The sequence below is a fragment of the Motacilla alba genome, chromosome 13 (assembly GCF_015832195.1).
Source record: "Motacilla alba alba isolate MOTALB_02 chromosome 13, Motacilla_alba_V1.0_pri, whole genome shotgun sequence".
NCBI lineage: Eukaryota > Metazoa > Chordata > Aves > Passeriformes > Motacillidae > Motacilla > Motacilla alba.
The window spans coordinates 7921491-7943957 of NC_052028.1; the positions used below are offsets into that span (position 1 = coordinate 7921491).

At 39.4% G+C, this 22467-nt stretch overlaps 1 protein-coding gene across 13 annotated transcripts in view; it reads left to right on the plus strand.

Annotated features, from left to right (window-relative positions):
- Positions 1 to 22467, plus strand: part of RAPGEF6 (Rap guanine nucleotide exchange factor 6) — a 123570-nt gene that overhangs the window by 67993 nt on the left and 33110 nt on the right. For all 13 annotated transcript variants that reach the window (XM_038149959.1, XM_038149968.1, XM_038149964.1 and 10 more), the window contains 11 exons: positions 7618 to 7749; positions 14237 to 14420; positions 15254 to 15390; positions 15887 to 16045; positions 16262 to 16414; positions 16954 to 17118; positions 18031 to 18138; positions 18485 to 18688; positions 19374 to 19482; positions 21188 to 21431; positions 22019 to 22176. In XM_038149959.1, coding sequence (XP_038005887.1) covers positions 7618 to 7749; positions 14237 to 14420; positions 15254 to 15390; positions 15887 to 16045; positions 16262 to 16414; positions 16954 to 17118; positions 18031 to 18138; positions 18485 to 18688; positions 19374 to 19482; positions 21188 to 21431; positions 22019 to 22176 — 1753 coding nt within the window. The remainder of the gene's footprint in view (positions 1 to 7617; positions 7750 to 14236; positions 14421 to 15253; positions 15391 to 15886; positions 16046 to 16261; positions 16415 to 16953; positions 17119 to 18030; positions 18139 to 18484; positions 18689 to 19373; positions 19483 to 21187; positions 21432 to 22018; positions 22177 to 22467) is intronic.

Genomic DNA, 22467 nt, shown 5'->3' on the forward strand with positions numbered 1-22467 from the left:
TAGTTTTTGAGGCACTGCAAGGCTGTCATGAATGATGTCAACTTGGTCCTTATTTCTTTGAGATTCATGTGTGTAGATAGATAAAACCGGGAGTAGATACTGTAGATAGTGAATTGGAACATTGAAATAAATATTGTCATGAAGGTTGTGTAGCTGGATAGGCACTGAGGTTTTTTGCATCATGTTATTGAAGGGCACAGGATTTGATCTGGACCTGTTGGGTAAAAAGCTTGAGCCATCACTTGGCTTTTAAAACAACAAAACCCTCACCCCCCAGACATAATTGGTGCTTTTTAAAAAGCTGTAGAAATCTGTTTCTGTGCCACTGTGTGATGGTTCTGTGAACCATCTGTGGTCTTTAAAGGAGGAAATGGTTTTGTTTGCATTAAGTCTGTGGACTGATGTCAGCATGGGTAATTCAGCTGGGCTCATCTTATTCTCTCTGTAGACACCTAAGTGGTCTCTCTTTGTATAAAGTCAGAGAAGCAACTTTCTCCTCTCCCATTAACACAGCTCTAAGTGTACTTTGAGCTGGAGGAGAATTGTGGCTTGTATGTAAAAGGTTAATATAAAGCAGAGTTAATTTATACAAATCCTTGTGAAAAAGATTACTGAAAATTCTACAGAACAACTTCAGAGAAGTCGTGGGTTTTAGTGGTTTCTTGTTGATTTACTGACAGGATATATGAGATGATTAAAATAATTCACTGATGCCAAGAAAAAACATCCAAGAGGTTTATACCTTTTTCATTTCCTAGATGGAATGAATGAGATGGATGAGAGCAGGAAGTGGGACATAGAAAGGATTGCAGGTGAGAGACTGCAGTCAGTGGAGTGAGCAGTGCTGCTCCTTTTTCATAGGCTGTAGAAAGGAAAAGTAGAATGAATTAAATAAATTAGTTATCTTGTGTAAATGAACAAGCTGACGGTGGAAACACAAGCACGTAGTGAGACCATCAAAGCAACTTACCAATAAGATGGTGGAATGTAGAATTTGCTGAAGAACTAGTTCAATATTAAAGGCATGAAAAGTGTTGAATCAAAGGTATCCAAGAGAAAAGGCTGTTTGAAGGGACTGGAAGGGTGGGAGAAGTGGAGGTGGGAGCTGGAGAAGTCCTGTTTCAGAGGACTGGGGTCCTGTTCAGCTCTTGGATTATGTGGTCTTTTTAGTTTGGCAATTTGGTTTAATTTTTAAGACTTAAGGCAAACATATTTGTTTGTTTGTTTATTTTTTAAACTGGCTTCTTGTGACAGTCCAGGCTTTCTGTGTCATCTGAGAAAGGAAAATTGCCCTCCTTAAACCACTTGGGTATGGTGGAGGCTGAGCAGGAGTGTTTCCTAAGGCTCAGAGGTTACCCAGTGTCATCACAGTTAATGCTCCGAGCGTCTGTTAATAGGTTCCAGCTTACAACAGGGAAAACCTCAGTAAACAAAATGCTCAATAAATGTGCCTTAAAACTGGGACTGTGTGTCTTGTAGAGCTGGTTTTCACAGTGAGGTGGCTGGGTTGGGGGTTTTTCAGTGGCCCAGCAGCTGTATGTGTGCCCTGGCACCGCAGGGCTGTGCTTGTCCTCGGGTGTTTTATGGAAAATAACTCCTGTGTTGTTTCTGAATATTAGTCTTGCTGGCAGCATTTCAGGGAACTTCAGAAAAGCAAATAAGGTAGAAGGTTACTGACAGTCTGTGAAACCAAGGACAGAAAATTTGCTTATACAGCCTGGAAAAGGACAGACTGTTCTCTCAGAGGCTGATGCTTCTGCTGTGTCCAGACTGCATCGATTGGTTGTAAACATCCATATGGGCTTCTAGAAAAACTGATAAAAAACTTTGCTATCAAGGAGTATTAAAGGAAGGGGCAAACCTTTGGAGTCTTTATTGCCATTTTTCTTTCCATTCATTTGAATTTGGAATGGACCGGAAGAGTTCAGTGGATTGTGTTTCCTTTATTAATTTTTATCCTCACGGTGAGTCCTTTGGCCACTGTCCTTACTGTGGGATCTTTTTGAATATGTTAGATAAACATACAATTTACTGCAGGTTAAAACACAATGGTGAAGCTTTTACACATAGGAAAAGATAATTCATAGATCTTGTGTCCCTCTGTCAAGACTATTTTGCAAATTCATACTGCCTATACCTTTTCAGCATGTGTTTTTTGGTTATCCAAAGTGTAGCAGTAAACACTGATACTTATTTTCAAAACTTGTAGCACAAAGGTGCAGACATGTTTTTTCCTTAGGGCCAGCAAATCCTAAAGTAAATCACTATGGAAGTAAAGGATGAAGAGCATGGTCTCTGCCAAAGGAGGTTCTACTGATTCCTTTCCATGAAAAAAAAAGGGGAAATAGAAAAGAAAAATGTCTCAGTTTGGCCACTCTGTGACAAAACTTAACTTCTGAATTCTGCGGTTGCCTTTCTCTCTATTTAAACACTGCAGTGGTTTTCTATAGCCTTTATTTTTAACAAACCCTTTGTAGGGAGAACATGAAGGGAGGTTGTCCTCAGGCTGACCATCGCTTTGTGTCCTTTTCAGACGGGTTGATGGGCACTCATCTCGTCAAAGGTCACGTCATTTGCTCTGTTGGACAGAGCATGTGCAATCTTGAAAGTCTGTTATAGCAAAATTAGGTTTTAATTTAATTCCCAAGTATTCTGTGTGACTTCACTGCTGAGAGTAAATGGTGTTTACGTGGGAAGTAAATGTCACTGCAGACGCACTGTCCTTGTTCTGCTGGCCTGTGAGTTGTGCCATGGATCAGAGCTTACACTCCAATTAATTTCAAAATTGCAGACACGAGACTTGGTGTAGATACACAACCTTGTACTCACCTTTGTTAAACTTTATACTGTTCTTGCTGGAGAACAGAACCTCAGCTGTCTCAGGGAGAAACCATCATGTCATTATTCTGCTCTTGTTACCAAACTACTTTTAGAAAGTCAGTAATTCTGTATAATACCAAGATGTCCTGATGTCTGTTAAAAATAAACAAACAAAAATAATCAAATAAAATATTCATTTTAAGTAAACTTTGTATTATGTAATAGGAGAAAGGACAGGTTTGGGGCTTGCAGAGTTTTTTTGGAGTTTCCCTGGTTTGGCAGCAGGAGTGCTGTTTCCCCTTGCATTGGTGCTAGGTGGCTGCACCCATGAAACTGATGGAAAAAGCCAAACTCCTGGTGGACTTCTGGAGTCTTCACCTCAGGTTTTCAAGTCTGCTGTGGGGAGAGTTTAGTATTTTGTGTATCTCTTTTTTTTATTAAATGTTACTCAGTGCTGGCTTTTATGCTCCCATGTCCTCTCCCACCACCTCCTCTCTTTCCTGGCTGAGCTGACTGGCCATGGCTGTGTCCTGACAAATGAGATGGGATCAGCCTGTGAACCCTCTTCCAAAACTTCAAATTCCCTTAACGAAAACAAGTCCAGGCTGCTGGTGCTTCTGGGTTTGTGTGGCATGGCAGGCTGATGCTACCATTAGGATGAGCTTCTGAAAGATTTAGTCTTTTTTTCTCTCCCTTTTCCTATTGCAGTTGGCAATATTGCTTTAAGAATTCCTGGTTGATCCAGGATTTTTTGGTGTAATCACCAACTGTGACTCAGACGTTGAAGGTGTCTGTGCTGATCATAACTTCTATTTTCTTAACTTTCTTTCTGGTACAGTTCTGAATTGCAGTGTGGCATTTCAGCGGGGGGTTTGTTCCTAAATATCCCTTTGTTGGGAAAGGTCAGTCACAAGGATGTGCTGGCACTGATGCAGGGACAGGCTGTGCCAGCATGTCAGATGCCCTCATATTACAATTCCAGATTATCCCTTCTTGTGAAAAAAATGAAATTGTTGTGATTTAAAGTAGCAACTAAGCAGTCTGTTGGAGTGTTTATCAGAATGTTGTGGATGTTTGTGGTTTTCCTGTCTGGGGGTGCTGGGGCACACAATAACCAGAAGATACTGCAGATGCATCCAAAAGCATCTAGTATGGACATAGTTGAACATTGCTGTGTGGACCTTGTTTCCCAATGCAGGAATTTTCAAGGTACTGATGCTCTTGTAACAAGAGTTTCTAAGTTTCAGAAAAAAGTCATAGTCACCAATAGTTAAGACAATTTTATGTCACTTGCAGCAACCTCCCAGCCACAACCAGCAAGAGCTTCCCGTGTCCGCTGTCATGTTGGTACAGAAACATCCTCTCTGTATCTTGCTGCCTGGTGAGCTCTGCAAGAAAGAACAATCACTTTGGGTAATAAAAATGACACACAAAAGACAGAAGCTGTGATTTATTTTGGGAGATCGAGTAGAGTGGCAAGCAGTACTTTAAAGGTCACTTGTCTCAAATAAACCTTTTCTCTCTCTCTCAAATTTAAAGAGATATTGTGATGTTTCCTTGCATCTAATTTGCATTAAATGTCTTTTGCAAGAATATATTGCAAAGTCCAGCAGAACTTTGCATCATACATACCCATGTGCTTTATAGGTGATGGAAGTGAAGGGGAGTTGCTGGCAGGGGGATTGAAGAGCAGTTTTGATTAATTAGTTGTTTAGAAATACTCCTTTGGGAAGGCTGGCAGTGCTTTGATCATCAGTGGGTTTTTGTGAAAATGACACACAAAATATATGCACGACCTGTTTATTTTGAGAGCCATGTCTTGTTCCATCAGTACTTAGAATTACAGAATCACAGAATGGTTTTGTGTTGGGAGGGACCTGAAAGCTCATCTTGTCCCAAGCCCCTGCCATGGACACCTTCCACTAGACCAGGTTGAGCCCCACTTCTCAGTCTAGGTGTGGAAGACAGTGTTCATCACAAGTACCTTAAAATCTCAAATAAATTAGAAAAGACAAAAACTGTATGTGGCAGTGCATATGTGTGGGTGCTGGGATGTCTTTGAGCCAGAGCAGGCTTTAACAGCACCAGTTGTTGGTGAAGAGCGGCACCTGCCATTGTTCTCCTGGGAAATCCTGCAGAATTGGTTCTTCTCTCGGTTCTGCTCACTGTGTTACTGGGGCTATTTTGAAGGTTTGAGAATCTGGATAGAAGGGAGCTTAAATTAGATTTCCTTATGTCTGTGTTACCACAGTCAGCATTGGATTTGATCATGGACAAAAAGATTGAAGCTGAAGTCAGAGCTGTTTGTTGGACTAAGGAGGTTACGAAGGTGGGGACAGCCTGAAGAGTTTGCAGCAGACCTGTGGTCTTTAAGCTAGAGCCAGTGCATCTGTGTGGGCTGATTTGTTCTGTAATTTCCTAAAACTCCTGGATGTTTCACTTCCACTGCCCTTCAGCATTTCAGCAGCTGCTGGCTGCCTTGCCCTGTCCATTTGTCAGTGAGTGCCACTGTGCTGGTGGATGTGACCTCCGTGGGAGGTGATGCTCTGACCTGTTGGGTTGTGGCTCTGGGAGCGTGGCTGGGGGCACTGCAGGGTGCTCCAGGAGCAGGGTCACCCTGCAGCACAGGCTGAGTGCTGCCAGAGTGCAGAACATCCTCCGTGCACACCGCAGGTGTCATCGGTGACATGTCGGTGCCTTAACCGATGTGCAGAGTCCAAGGTTTTCGGGAGGAGGATGTGATGCTTCCTGCCCCGTGCCTGTTGGGAGCAGAGCCTGGAGAGTGCTCTTCTGTGTGTGGCACACAAATGGGTTCTGTAGGCAATGTGCCATTTGGATTCCAGAGGTAACCAGCCCGTGCTCCAGACCAGAACCAAATCAGAATCAGATCTCAGCTTCACTGTTGCGCAGTTTGTTGTAGTTCAGAGGTTCCATCTCGGTGTACATCAGCTCTTCCCCCTGTGCTGACAGCTCTTCCCCAGTGCTCTTGGCCTCTGGATTGAATTTTGTCACCTGAGTGCTTTGACCTTTTTGCTGTTCTCAAATCCTGAAAACAGGTATTTTTAGCCTGTAAAACTTTTCCTGGTGGCTAATCATAGGCTTTAAAGTGTTGGGTTTCCTTTGTATTTAGATCAAGTTCACTACAACTTAAGTTCCCTAACCCTCATTCTGCCAACCTCTTTTCTTCCCCCTACTGCTTGAATGGGGTTTTTTGTGGGATTTTAGCAACTTTTTGCTTTTCAGACTTTCTCCTTTTCGTGTGACCATAGATATGAATTTACAGGTTGGGTATTTTATACTTTCTTTTGTTAGGGAAAAAATAAGGCTAGAATAAGGTAAAAACTGGGATAGTGAGGAAGAGTAATGTTTTCTTTCATAGATCGTATGGATTGTTGTGTTTGAGTAGTGATTGCCAATGAGAATGTCATTGGGAGTTGCAAGGGATGCAAGATCCCTCATGTTCCTAATCACAGTTTTGGTAGTAAGATTGTGTTGCATTTGTCAGAGGGTCTCAACAATTTTTTCCCTGGATGTGGGGAAGGTTTGGCAAGACGTCTGATGCCATCTATGTTTTCAGAAAATACGTGAACTGGTGTTTGATAAAAACTGGTGTTTGTTTCTCTTGCGTGTTCTTCAGATAACTGACATGAAGTTGTGATGGTAAATCAAAACCTGTTTATCACTTCTCTTAAGTTTAGTCAGTATTTATAAAATTGATACCAGCTCAAGAGTATTTCCCAGTACTCTTTTAATTTGTCGGACTGAATATCTAGTAGCTGACACGATTGTGTGGAATTTGGTTTGTTTTACAGAAGGAATCTTTTAATTTTTATGACAACAGTTGATGCTGTTGGAGTAGTTTTGGACTTTTTCTGCATCAGAACTTTTTTTTAAATAAATAGTACATAACTTTTATAATTTAAAAATTATAAAAGCACCTAGAGAATCTGTGATTCCTTAATACAATGTGCTTTTCATATAGTTGAGTATAATTTTAAAAAATTATATATTTTAATAATTTAATATTTTAAAAAAAGTATATGTGACAAAAAAGAAACAAGCAGATGAATTTAAAGGACTGTTCATTTGACAGTATCCCATGCAGTTCTGAGTCTTTAAAAGCTACTGCTGATTTTTTTCAGTAGAAAGAATATGTTTGTGAACTTGAATAATGCACTCAAATTTAGATATCTACACGTGTGTTCATTTACCAATAGATTTATAAAACAGGGGTGCTGTTGTACGTAGCTGTAGCCAAAATCCGTTATACTCTTTCTGTGTACCCATGTCTTTATAGAAAATTAAAAGCCCTTTACAGACCAAATGTTTTATTTAGATTTCATTCCTTTTTGTTCTACATCGATATTTTGTAAAGGTTATTCCTGAACTAAGGTGCATAAATTGAACTTATAAGGAGGAATTCTGCTTCTTCATAATGGATTGCAATGTCAGCTAAGGTTAAATACTGTGTGCTGTTTGGCCAGCATCATGTATTTGTCATCTTGGGGTATGTCACTTAGCTGTAAATATCCCAGACCTTTGTTTCATAGAAAGGTGCATTGTTTTCCATCAGTTTTATGAAATGTGAAGTGTGATTGGGTCAGCTTATTCTAAACCAGCTTTTTCTCAAAATTTATGTCAAGTTACAGGTTCAAATTCTGTTTGATTTCGATTCAATAATTCAGCAATTCAAATACAATTTTAAATGTGTATCCAAAGTTTTATGAAAAACTTTGTCTTGAAATCAAACTTACACATCTTGTTTTCCTTTCTTTGTCCTGCCTTTCCCCATTTCAGCTTCCAGCTGACCTCACCAAGATGCATCTCACAGACAATCCTCATCCCCAGGTGACGCACGTCCCTTCGAGCCAGTCAGGGTGCAGCATTGCCAGTGACTCTGGGAGCAGCAGCCTGTCTGATATTTATCAGGTAAGACTGCTGTGGTTTCGTGGCTTTCCTTCCTTGATGTCAAATCTATTCCACAAACAGGAAGAGTGACCCTTTATCCAAGATTGGGTAAAACCCTCTTGGTGCTTCCACCTATCCCTGTGCTGCCCATGGGGCTCATCACTCCCACAGACACAGAAATGCAACAAGCTGCTGCTTGTAAAGCTCTTTTTGTTGCTTTTCACATCTTTCTGTACCACCAAGTATGCTGTGGCTTTTAAAAGTAACGTTTGTTGATTCATGGGATCATTTTCCTTTCTGAAATGGAACAAATCTCTCGAAATCAGCCTGGTGTTTCCAATACCGTCCTTGATTATTTATATTTATTGCTAATAGCAGATGTTCAGTTCTGCAAACAAAAGTGTGGTAATAAACCCACTTTGCACTAATTGACTGTGGAAATTCTAGTGTGGCTTCCTGAGAGCAGAAGTTGGCTGAAAGCCAGAGATATCAGTAAACAAATGAAGCTAATACACTTAATAAGTTACCTGTCTTGTGTCAAATCGCAGAGCTCATTTCATGGGTGTTTATGCTCTGGTTGATGAGGGGATTCAGCTTGGATTTGTATTGATCAGTAGTTTCACAGCTTTTCCACTTCCAAGTTGCAGTCTGACCACAGTACAGGGTATACAGCAGTTGTTGAGCATGGTGTAGGTGTAACTTGATTTTAGACACCTGTTCCTTTTCCTTAGGTGCTGCCTGCATATTATTTTTATACTGGAAGCAGATTAATGATACTTATTTACAGCAATATATTGCTTAGGAAACTTGAAAAATAAGACATTAAAGCAAAAATTACTTTAGAACAGTGGAAGTGTCCCTGCATTTTTGTCCTATTTAATCTACAACCTCACTACTTTAGATTTGCTTGCTGCCAGCTAGATCAGGAGTAGCTGCCATCCCTGAGAGAGTCTCTCTGAGATGCTCCATGAATTCTCTTATTTCTGAGAGGCTGTGCTGGAAGATGGTGTTCTGTATCTTGATTATTTTTGCTCTTTTTTATTTTCTGAATCAAGACTACATCAGAATTGATGTTAGGTTAGGATTAGGATTGAGAGAATCAAAGAGCCTACAGCTCCAGGAGCAGTGGGGCTGGAAAAGGCCTGCCAGGGAGATCATGGCAGGGCCACAGCATTGCTGCTGCTACATCCTCCTGATCTGGACCAGCCATGGTGATGGAGTTAGGGTTGGGGTTGGGAGAGTCCCAAGAGCCTACAGCTCCAAGAGCAGTGGGGCTGGAAAAGGCCTGCCTGGGCAATCCTGGCAGGGCCCCAGCATTGCAGCTCCTACATCTTTCTGATCTGGAAAACCCATAATATTGGTTAGGATAAGGGTTAGGGTTGGGGTTAGGGTCAGTGTTAGGGTTGGGGTTGAGGGAGTGCAAGAACTGACAGCTCCAGGAGCACTGGGGCTGGAAAAGGCCTGCCTGGGAGATCATGGCAGGGCCACAACATTGCTGCTGCTGCTGCTGCATCCTTCTGACCTGGACCAGCCCTGGTGATGGGGACCTCAGCCCCAGGACAAGCTGCCATTAGGCCTAGAGTTAGGGCTGAGTGTCACAGATCCCACAGCTGCATGGACACTGGCACTTGAAAAGGCTTGAGTTGCCTGCCTGAGTAGTTTGGAGAAGTTGCTCTAAGTGAAAAGCACTTAAAATATATTATTGATAGCAAAGATACCACTCTAGCAATGATATCTTGTAATAAGTGAATACTCTTTATGATGTGTGAGTAACTGCCTTATATCTACTCATCTATAAATGACAAAAGAGCATAATTGCTAAACAAATAAAAATTATATAAATAAAAGAAATGATGGAGTAACATATTTATATGCACTGTAGCAAATAAGCCGTGGTGCTAGGTATTTTGTACACTAAGGAATAATTAATGTGAAAATGACTGCAGATTTTATATTAATTTTTAGGAGTTAGGACTTTTCAGGTAAGAATTCCTTTTCAGTGACATTCACTGAAAATGGTTTTGCATCCTGAAGGAAATAAGGACATCTGTTAGAGAATTCCTGGCTGGCCAGGTTCATACTGAGGCAGGTCACCGCTGTTCATCACTGATGAGTGAGATCTTGCAGGATAATTCTACAGCCATGTATGATCAGAGCTACAGTGACATTAACTGTGAAAGATTGCCATAGAGAATCAAGCATTTGATAAGCTGTGGGTGAAGAGAAGGCATGCAACAGACGTGGCATGAGGGGGGAAAACCTCAACAACCCACAGTGATTTTCTCCCCCTTAATTTTTTAGTGAATTTTTAGTATCTCGTTCTCATATGCCTAATGTGCAAATAGTAATCTGATGAAAGATGTATTTTATGTGCATTTATGTATTTTATGGGTTTTATTGCAGTAGCTGTAACAGTGTTGGAGAATTCTCTTACTGTTTGTCACAAATCTATAAGTGATCACTAGATATTACTTAGTAATAGATAGATGTTGAGTAATAATGCCATTGCACAATATTTAACACAGCATTATATTGCAGCAACACATCAATATAGACAGATTTTGAAATCACAAAAAAGAAAAGTGATTTCCCCCAAATATTCATCATATTATGAAGGTAGAGAATATCTTTGATATGTAATAAACCTACATTTTGAGTGTGATATATTGACTCAATGATTGAAAGCTTTTTTGGTACAGCAAAATAAGCTTTTCATAAAATATTTGGAAAATGGTGTTTTGCTTTTGCAGTCAGCTTCATATGTATCATGCCAGGCTTTACATGCTAAGCTCTTTAGAAATATCATTAGTGTCACTAATATTCTGAATAATTTTGATTAATGTGGCCTTGAAATGACCTTTTGAATTAATGGTATCTTAATATTAATTTTTACAGTAAGTAGTACAAACTTCATTTTAGAATTGGAAAACATGATTAGAATGGTAGAATCAAAGAAGGAAACAATGTTTTATTAAGATATGTAAAGATTCTCTCTTCATCTGTGTACACTGCATTTATCAGTAGTGTTAAAATGAGGTTTCACTTGTTCCAGCTGCCTCTCAGTCCAGAGTAAAGCTCATTTCCATTTAAACAGGAAATTATTAACATAATGCTTAAGGTGAGATCAGCAGAAGATTCCTGCCTGTAAGCTCTGCTGTGGAGACATTGTGTTAAATCCTGAGTTAGTTGCAAAAAGTGATGAAAATTTATGGTTTTCTTTCTTGTCCTGTACTGTTGCTATTCCCTGTTGGAGATTTCAGTGTTTTGGTGTCTGAAACACGGACACCAAAATGTCCAAATGTGTGTGTTGTAAATTCCACCTTGCTTGGAATACTGCAGAGCAGGTGTCTTTCTGTTGTGCTGCAGACTTTTTTAATTTTAGAAAGAAAAAGTAAATTATTCCCTACAATTTCTTAAGGAACTTCTTGCGTAAAGGGGATTAAAAAATTTTAATTCTTTTTCTTTCAACCCCTTTCTGAAAGTACGTTTAATTTCAGAACTGTGGTCTTCAGCTGGAAGTAGGAGAAGCTGTTTGGTTGTGCATACAGCAGTTGAAGTGCAGACTTGTACAGCTGCTTTGACCTGTTACAGGGGTCCCCAGGGAAAAAGAATTCAACAGGTATTACGCAGGGAAAACATCTTTCTTTGCCCTTTTTGGGACAGGGTCTAAGGTGCCCAGCCAGAGTCACACAGGGAATCCAGGTTGTCTCTCTAGGTGTGGCTGGAGAGGGTCTCACCTCTACTCTCAGAAATTAGTTTCTTGTATCAATACCTGGCCATCATCTTCTCTTAGTGACCAACCAGTTTGCATCAGTTTTTTCCTACCTGTTTATTTCTGTCAGTTCTCTCTCCTTTCACTTCTTTCAAAATCCTTCATTTGTCACTTTGGGAGTATGTACTCTTTGTGGGCAGCAACATCATTGTCCAGCAGTAATTCCAATTGTGGTTAAGGCTTTGATATTGAAATAGATTATCTATAAAATGTTTATCAAGGATCTGTATTTCAGTCGATACCCTTGTGTCACAGACCCGATTCTGGAAATCCGTATTTGTGTGAGATTTGAGGAGTTTCAGGTTTCATTTTGTACATCAGTAGTTCATAAATGTTTGTGTTAGGATTGATTTTTATATTTGATATGGAAACAGCTGGAGCATCGTGGTTGGGAAGAGCAGCTACTTTTGCAGATGGCTTTATGAGTGAAATCCTTCCTGTTCTTCCAGCACTGACCTGCCAGCATTCTGTCACCCATCTGCACAGAATCTTGGAAACACAGTTGGAGGACCTGCTCCTATTTCATAGTTTGATCAAAACGTAACTTATTTATCAAGAAAGGAGCTGATTTGTCTATTTTCCTGTATAAGATGTAAATATTTTGGTAGTACCTGTATCGTCAGTTTTTCTGGTTTAGCATGGGGCTATCAAAGTGAGGATTGGTGCTGCTGTTTGTCATAGCATGGAGAAGCTGGTATAAATTCTGGCTATTTAGATGAAGAAATGCTAGAAAAGTCCTCAAATAAAATGCTGTGCTGATCATGTGCTGCTGAGACTCTCCAAGTACAATTTGCACTTGGGCTTAATTCCAAAACTGTTAATGTGAGCTACAGAAGCCAATACAGTGATGTAATGTAAAACAGATTTAACCCTATATATTGTTACCCTCCTCTGAAAGAAATATGTCTTTTAAAATTATTTAAACTTTATTTATTAGGTTTGCTGGCTAATTACCAAAATGTGTACAAGCTCTAAGGCCCAAGGTTATATCTAAACCCCAGGGTTTTTTTTTCTTGTGTAGGATGACAAAGCTGTTCCTCTCTGCAGGTATTGGGGCTCACAGAAGCATGGAGTGTGTAGGGAGATGGAGACAGTGCAGTCTGGTGTGATTAAATCACTTCAAATGAATATTGTTTTATGTGAGGCTGTAAGAGCAGGAGAGCAGTGACCAAGGAAGGACCTTCTGGTGAAAATGAAGCACAAGAAGAAAATGCATATTGTATTCAGGGAGGATTCATGTGTCCTGGGAGGAATATAGGAATATACCCTGATGTGTAGGGTTGGGATCAGGAAGGGTAAGGCTTAATTGGAGGTGGATTTGGCAAGGGATGTGACAAAAACCAGAAGGACTTCTACAGGTATATTAGTAAAAAAAAAAAAAAACAAAACAAACAAAACCCCCAAAAAACAGATAGAAACTGTGCTTCACTCCCCCAGTAAATAAGGCAGGAGAACTGATGACATGGAGAAGGCTGAGGCACTCAGCAATTTTTGTCTCAGTTTTCACAGGTTGCTCTTCCCAAATCTCTCACAGCCCTGAACATCAGGGCAGGGACTGGAGGATCAAAGTCCTTCCCATGGGAAGAGAAGGTCGTGTTTGAGAGCACCTGAGGATCTGAACATGTCCAGGGGACCCAAGGCAGTGTCCTGAGGGACTGGGCGGATGGAACTGTGGATGCACTCTCCATCTGGCAGTTGTGGCAGTCATGTAAAGCCCCCAAGAGACTGGAGAAAAGGGATTAAGGCCTCAGGGATACCTTATTGCACCCTGTCAGTACTTAAAGCAGATTTATTCGAAAGACTTTTTACTGTGTTCTGTAGTGGCAAGGACAAAAGGTAGATGTAACTTGGATATAGGGAGGAAAATCTTGCCTGTGAGGGTTTTGAGACACTGGTACAGGTTGTCCAGAGGAACTGTGCTCGGCCCCATTACAGTGTTCAAAATCATCCTTTATTTTGGATGTTTTGTGAACATGCAGGGTACTTGATGCCTTAGTTCAGTGTTTTTGTAAAATCTCAAGGATTTCTTCAAAGTGAAATTGAGTGTTGTAAATCTGCTCATTTAAAAACAAACTCCATTTTCTGCAAGTTTCTATATAATTGCCTTATACTTTTCAGTGACACATCTTGTTGTTCAAATTTCTGAATTTAAACAGAAAAATGATTTGCATTCTGGCTTAAGCTTTAAAAAAAGTGATTGAGCAACTACTCTGTAGAAACTGAGAATTTGAAACTACTTTTTTTTCCCCTTCCATCTGTTTGGAAATTTATTTTCATGCCATTACATCATTTAAACTGTACATAAGGAATTAGTGCAAATGATTCCTATGTGATTCTGCTTTTTGTTGCTGGTGTTTTGTACTCTTTGACCATTGTCTTGTTTGTCTGCTCATGGCTGTGTTGCCATCTATTGCAGACAGTAGAAATGTGTCCACAGGCATCGGGTAACCAATGCTATTACTAAACTATATTATTATTTTGTTAATACTGTAGACTCAACTGGTGAAAAAACAATGTCACAGGAATTCACAAGAAAGAGAATAAATGCTCTAAAATGAGAATCTATTAGATTTTAGCACAACATGTTTTCCTCAGTGTTCAGAAAGGGAGCTGTTAGAGATTCTAGTTAGACTTGTTGGTCACAGGATTTATTTTTTTTTAAATTAGCTACCTTAGACCATAAATCTTTGAACTGAGGACTTGAAAGTCTCTATCTTACTGATGTTTTCTTTGTAGGCTACAGAAAGTGAGATGGGAGATGTTGATTTAACGGGTCTCCCGGAAGCACCTGTAGACTCTGAAGATGAAGAAGAGGAGGAGGATGAAGATATTGACAGAACTTCTGATCCACTTCTAGGGCGAGATGTTGTCCGAGAGTGCCTTGAGAAAGAGCCTGCAGATAAAACTGATGATGACATCGGTGAGGAGGAAAAATACAGTAGTAAAATATACATAGGGCTGCTTCATATAACATCTGTAAGAGAAGCATAACCAAAAACTGTTTAATGAGCTAATGTTCAATGTATATCTTAATAATTGAATGATGTCTCACTTTGCTCTGTTGATACTCTTAATTGAATGACATCTTCTCTTGCTGAGAGAGAGTATTTGTTCTGAGAATCCAAGTATTTTGAACAACAGTCTTTGTGATACTCGAGCTGTGATGTTTTACAGTCATTGTATGCATTGATGTAATGGGACATGTAGCAAGGTAATTCTGACTGCCTGAAAGTGTTGAAGTAGTTATTAAATAGCAAAGAGAACATATTATTACTGAGTATAGGTATACTTACTGTAAGCTGCAAAACAGTTAAAATGAAGATAATTTACTGCAGTGTTTAACTAGAAATTGGCATGAATTTCAATAGCAAAATTTGCTTTCTGCTGTACTTCAGATTGCGTCTCTGAACACTGGAAAATCATTTCATGCTCCTGTCTAGCTTATAATTACTGTACCTAGGGGTATTTTTAATTTTTCTAAATGTTTGAAGCTGAAGTGCTTTTACTCTTAGCTAGACTGCTGCCCTGAGAGTCGATCAGAACACCAGCAAGGCTGTGGAGCTGTGTTCTGGCTGTTGATGACAAAGTGCACACTGGGCTCTTTTTAGCCACAGGCACTAATGGGAAGTGTTACACCACTGAACAATTTTCAAATGAATTCAGCTGAAGTTTAATACACTTGTGGAGAGTAAGGAATCCAAGGAAAACCCTGGGCCTTGCAGTCATCATACCAATGTTTCCTTTGTCCAACAGAACAATTATTGGAATTCATGCATCAGCTCCCTGCCTTTGCGAACATGACCATGTCTGTGAGGAGAGAACTGTGCTCAGTGATGATATTTGAAGTCGTAGAGCAAGCAGGAGCCATCATACTTGAAGACGGCCAGGAAGTAAGTCCCTGCTTGCAGAAGAGGTGTGAAATCAATAGTCAGGCTCCCAGCATAGATGCCCTGAATCACTATCTTGAAATCTCTCTTCCTGCTTGGATCAAGACATCTGGAATGGCATTTGCTGTTCATCCCTCCAAGAAGGGGTGAGGTAGACTCATCTCTGGCCGTGACTAAATGGGTACCCAGGGAAGGAATGTTCATTCTCACTAAATGATACAAATATATCATAGCAATTAGCCTACTTATTAAGAAAGCAATGTATTCATCAATATTTCTCCCTCCAGAATCAATTCTGAAGTGAATGAAGAAATCTGAAAAGCATTCCTGTTTCAGTCTCCATCTCTTGCTTTACAGTGCAGTGTTGGTGAATTAAATGTTGCAGACAGGTGGTGATAACAAACTGGAGGCTGCAAGAATGAGCCTTTCTGAGATAAGAGCTTACAAAAGTTGTTGAATTAGCTTCACTTTTTAATTTATTCTTCTTTTCTTTCTCTAGCTTGATTCTTGGTATGTTATTTTAAATGGCACAGTAGAAATCAGCTATCCTGATGGGAAGAGTGAGAGTCTCTGTATGGGAAATAGTTTTGGGATTACTCCCTCACTGGACAAACAGTACATGAATGGAGTGGTCAGAACCAAAGTAGATGATTGTCAGGTAAGGTTGCAATTCTGTATAACTGTCTCTTATTTTTAAGCATCTAATAAAAGAGAAGATATTGAAATGGGTCCAGAGAAGCCTACAAAGGTGTTCTGAGAGCTGGAGCCTCTGTGCTGTGGAGAGAGACTGGGACAGTTGGGGTTGTTCAGCCTGGAGATGGGGATACATTCATATTTTAGATACTTTAATCACTGTTGTTCTCCTTGGGGACAGTTTGTGTGTATAGCCCAGCAAGACTACTGGAGGATTCTGAACCATGTAGAAAAAAACACTCACAAAGTGGAGGAGGAGGGAGAAATTGTGATGGTAAAGGAGCACAGGGAGCTGGATCGCAGTGGAACCAGGAAAGGACACATAGTTATCAAGGTACATTTCTCACTATGCTTTCCATTAATCTACTAAACTTCTGTTTATTAGTAAATAAATTTGAATCTAGTATACATATTCAGTTTTGTCTGTGTCTGCTCAAAAAACTTGATTGGAAGGAATGTGTATTGTATTTCAACTTTACTTCCATTTTCCCTTTAATAAAGTTGCATACATTGTAACCTGTTCCACGCATACATTGAGTTTTGTATTGGGGTATTTATATCTTTGTATTGGGGTATTTACCCTTTGGGGTATTTATGACCACTTTTTTGTAATCTGAAAGATTAAACTGCTTACTAACAATTAAAATTAAGGGAAGTTACTAATTGTTTTAGCCAGGGGTTATCTATGCAAAGTGTCAGGGCTGAGAGAGGCAGGAGGATTTGATTTAAACATGTTGGTGTGTTTTCCCCTGAGTTGGCCATAACTGAACTTTCTCAAGGGATTATACTGGTCACGTGGGTTTATATTGAATTACTCTTTAGGGAGAGGTAGTGATGAGAGATACCAGTTATTTTTTGATTTGCTTTTTTAAGGCAACACCTGAGAGACTCATCATGCACTTAATAGAGGAACATTCTATTGTGGATCCAACCTACATCGAAGATTTTCTTTTAACATACAGAACATTTCTAACAAGTCCCTTGGAAGTTGGAAATAAACTCTTGGAATGGTTCACAGTGGACAGCCTCAGGGATAAGGTTGGTTGCAGTCTAAGAGATTAATATTTCTGGTGAAAATATATTTAAATTGATCCCTTTTTGTATTGTTGATAAGCTAGGATAAATAAAACTGGTTCCACTCTATTAGCTGTGTGCACATTCATGAAAAAGCTTGACAGTCTGGAATTTATGGCAATTTGTTGATTCTTAGCCAGTGTTTTTATGTGTTCTAGCCTTGAGCTGAGGAAGTCCAACATACTGTCAAAACACTGGATGTTTTGTATAGGAAGTTGTGCAGGGTCTGCTGTGGTTACTGCTTCTTTTCTTACCTCTTTCCATACTTTTCATTTTGGCAACTGCTGGTTTTTCATAAAAAGAATGATAAAGAGAAGTGTGTCATTAAACAGAAGTAGAAATGGTATAATTTTAGAAGAGAAACTGATACAGACTTAGATTTTGTTTTTTAATATGGGTGGATAATATAGATGTGAGACAGACTATCATGAATAGTAGTGACTCTGTAGCACCTACAGAAGCAATCTGAAGACTTAACTAAAATTTCTTAGAAGAAAGCTTTTTATTATCACAACTAGACCCTTCCTTTAAAGAAGTCATTGGGATGCTTTAAAAGGTAATTTTCCTGAATAGTGTCAGGAAGGGTTAGCTGAAGATGAATTTAGGCACCGGTAGGTACTGGGTGAGGTTGCCAGTATTTTTTAGGTATAAAAATGCTTGGGTTTTTAAATTTTTCATTTGCTTCCACAAATAAAGGGAAAAAGAAGATGATTTCAAGCATAAATGTCTCTCTCCTATCAGATACAGTAATCTGTTTTATGTTCTTCTGCCACATCCAATATTCCTCTGTGTTTATAGATTAGAGCTTATAGGAAAAGAACCATAGGTACCTTTATATGTATATACATATATGCATAATTTATTTTGTTTTTACAGGTTACCAGAGTAGTGTTACTGTGGGTGAACAATCATTTTAATGACTTTGAAGGGGATCCTGCCATGACTCGATTCCTGGAAGAATTTGAAAAGAACTTGGAAGATACGGTAGGAGCAAGAAAGAATGAGTGTCACATCTTCTAGTATTACATATTTCAGTTTTTGAGCATTACCAGTGCCTAGCAGCTGTAGTCTAAGTGTAACAGTTAACAGGCGGCTTTTAACATGGACATATTTGTTCTTAAGTATAAATTAAAGGCCATATAAAGTAATACTTATGGCTCTCACTTGGGAGTTTTTGCATTTCTGCAAAAGAAGACAAGGTTTATTTAGTAAGATCTGAAAATCTGGTATAAAAAGTCTGTTTTCTGGCACTTGGGGTATTTTTCATACCTGTTTTTCCATTTCTGATAAAAGAAACATTGCACTGCATTTTGTGTCTTCTGTGTCACAGAAAATGAAAGGCCATCTCAGATTGCTGAATATTGCCTGTGCTGCCAAAGCAAAATGGAGACAAATCACCCTGCAAAAACCTTCCAGAGATTCTCCCCTGTTTTTCAGCCTTCTTGGAGGCAGTGACAAAGGGTTTGGTATTTTTGTAGAGACTGTGGAGGTAGGCAGCAAAGCAGCAGAAGCTGGACTTAAGCGTGGTGATCAGGTAAAAACAATTAAGTTAATTTAAAATATTCTGCTTTACCCGCCTCTTGGTTCTCAACAGAAATGTTGTGCTGTGTGCTAAAACCAAACCACTGGAAAGTGTGAGAATGACACAGCTCAGCTTCCATTTCTATCTGTTACATGGGTTTCTGCTAAATAGTTTTCAAAGTATGCACAATATTTAAATATTCTGAAAACAGAATGGGAAAAGAAACCAAGTTATGGTTATTTTTGAAACTTTCTCATTGGAGATACGGTTACATTGAAGCTATCAATTGTTTTGTGGGATTGATTCTCACCTGATGTGTTTGATCCCAGCTCACTGAGGCAGGTGGAACAGTTACAGGTCACACTCAGTGAAAATCCAGCTTTTGAAGTGATATTAGTTCTGTGGCTCATGATCCACCATTTCTGATTAATTGCAATAATGTCATGTTATCATAGAAAATAAACTTATTCAAAGCATTTTTCAAGTAAAAATGGAAGTCCTGATTTATTTACTGGATATAACTTTTCTGACATGATGAAAATAGTTATTTTACATGGAATGTTTTCATTCTGTAGCTGCTGTAAAGATGACATGGTAATTCCTGGGAAGTTCTTACTGTGCCTGTATTATCACCTTTGTATTTGTAAGTCTGTCAGATATATGTTCTCCTAATGGCCCCAATTTTTATTTCTTAAAGATAATGGAAGTAAATGGACAGAATTTTGAGAACATTACCTTTGTAAAAGCTCTGGAAATCTTAAAGAATAACACACATCTCTCAATTACTGTAAAAACAAACATTTTTGGTGAGTAGACTTCATATATTATGTATTTTTATGTGTGAAGGAAAAACTCCACTCCTTCTGGCTTTATAACTGCAATAGGGTTCCAACTTTTTTTTTCCAACTCGCTCTTGAGGTGAGAAGTTGTGCAGAAGTCCCCTCATGGTGCCTCTGTTTGCTTGGATAAGTTCTCGTGTGCCAAGGGCTGCGTGTTGAGTGGCACAGAGCCAGCACAGGCAGCTCTTCAGCTCCCTGAGAAATCCTCAGATGATTGTTTAAGCTGATTTAGTGTCCCTCCATGCAGTGGGGCTGAAACAAAGCCAGGGGATCTGGACCAAAATATTTTTGCCAAGAAACAGCAAAAATGTAAGACTGGGATTTTGTGAAACTTTCTTTAATGGCTGTAAGAATGAGAGGATAAATTACCTTTATAATTGAAAAGGGGATGTAAAAAATGGTATGGCATATAAATGTTGGCTTTTAATTGTCATCATGAATATAAACACCTAAATACCTCTTTCAAATCTCAGTCAAATCATCTGTTCTTTTTCCATAATCTTGTTCAGGCAACAGAATAACAAGAGCTACAGAAAGAAGGAGACTGCTCAGGATAGCTCCTTCCTCCATAGTTGCATCTTCTGATGGTTTTCTTCTCCTATTTCCTTCCTCCAATAACTATTGATTTTCTTTTCATTATTATACTGTGTTTATCACTGTGCAGCTAAAAAGGTTCAAGCCATCAGCAGTTGCTTATTAGTATAATGCATAAAAAAAACTTGAAACAACCAGAGTCACCAGACTTAATGTGAAATGCCATGAAATCAAACATCACTATAACTGGGACAGGTGTAGGTTGTTCATTTGTATTATAAATGTGAGCAACATACACTTACAAGTGGATTCTAATCTCCTCCTGCTAGCTGATAGAATTTCAAGGTGATTTCTCTAATAAATTTTAATGAATTAATATCTTGATGCTTTTTTTCAACAGTGATACTTATTATCCTGACTTTTTCATTGAGTGTTAAATGTCTGGTGCTGACTATGAGCAATTCCTGTTGTTCTATTCAAATCTATACTGGGAAAGCTTGTAGCCTTAGCTTTTATTATACAACACCATTTAATTGGACTTTCTGTGCAGAAAGTTTTGGTTGCCTTCCTCATAGGGACAATCTGAGTAATTTGCTTTGTTTTCACTTATGCATTCTTCCAGCATCACTGTATTTTCAACAGAAAATCCTGAATTTCTTACTTGAAAGGTTTTCAAAAGATTTTTCAAAAATCTTTAAAGAAATAATTGATGTTGACAAGGCAATTTGAACATTTTTTTCACCTTATATATGTGGAAAGAAACAGAGCAAAACCCCTATAATTTCCATGGAATTCTAGCTTTGAGAATGTCAGTGTGGGTTATAGACTAGCTTAGTTTCATAAATGCAGTAGGAAATCTGATGCAGCTTCTGTTCAGTAGTGTTAGTAGAAGCAAAGACAGTTTGGGAAAATATCAGTCTGTGTTGCAGTTACTCTTGAAGAGGCATGTGCACTCCATTACCTGAAAGATGCAAACAGAAAAGCCAATAAATGCATAGTGCTTATTGCCCTGAATGCAGTGTTTCCCTGTTCTCTCTCTGGGATGTGAGAAGCAACATGTTTGAGGGGAAAAGAAGATTTCATTGTGAAGTTCTGAGTGTGTAAATGTTACTCACAACAACTGTATCTTCTCTTACAGTGTTTAAGGAGCTGCTCTGCAGGATAGGACAGGAGAAGAATGGAATTCCACATATTCCAAAAATTGCAGAAAAGAAAAACAACCGTTATTCTATCCCAGATATGCCTGGAGATGTGGAACAGATGTTTCCCCGTGAAAAAGGAAACAAGAAAATGAAAGCAAACACTGTATCTGGTGGAAGAAATAGAATCAGGAAAATTTTAGACAAGACCCGTTTCAGCATCTTGCCTCCAAAACTGTTCAGGTTTGTCAGACTCTTTTGTCAAAAAGTAATGGTCCCTGATGAGGTTGTGATACTTTAATCATTGAATGATTGGAAGGGGATTGGGTTGAGAGGGAATTTAAATTTATCTTAAAGACAATCCCATTCCAGCCCCTCCCATGGGCAGGGATGCCTTCCACTAGACCAGGTTATTCCAAGGCCCTTGAACACTTCCAGGGATGGGGCAGCCGCAGCTTCTCTGGGCACCCTGTGCCAGGGCCTCCCCACCCTCACAGGGAGGAATTTCTCCCTAACATCTACCTAAAATCTACCCTCTTCAGCCTCAGGCCATTAAGAGATAAGAATTGCTTAGTATTTCCAGTCACTATGTCCATGTTGCTTATGTTTTTTAAAAAATCATGGCACCTGCCCCTTGAATGCAGAACAAGACCAAAATATCTTTTCTCTCCTGATGAATGCTTTCAAATATTTTTCCCTATCTTGTTTTGAAAGCCTGTCCACAGCATGTAGTCAAAATAGCTGAACACCATTATTTTTCTTAGTTTCCTTCATCCCGAGGTGAAAAGGAGGAGTTTAATGCAGGTAACCTAACCAGAACTGTTTTGCAGCGATGGCAGCGTGAGCCAGTCACAGGATGACAGCATCGTGGGGACACGGCAGTGCCGGCACAGCCTGGCCATCATGCCCATTCCAGGCACCCTTTCATCTAGTAGCCCTGACCTGCTGCAGCCCACAACCAGCATTCTGGATTTCTCTAACCCTTCAGGTAAATGGCAGCTTGAGGCTGATTTACAGGATGGTTAGCAAGGCAGCTGGGTCAGGGGGAATATTGCAGCTGTACCAGCATCTGAGTGCAGTTGCCTGTGCATCCTGTGGGCCTAACAGGGCCAAGCTGGAGATGTACTGAAAATCCACACTGCCTGAACCTCTCTTGCCTGCTTTTTTTAGGTTATTTGAGACTTATTTTTCACAAAGAAGTGTATTTTGCCACTTCTGAGGGCCTTTAATTTACTTGTCTCTGATGGAAGGAGATAATCTTTGTTTGCCCTTTTCTCCT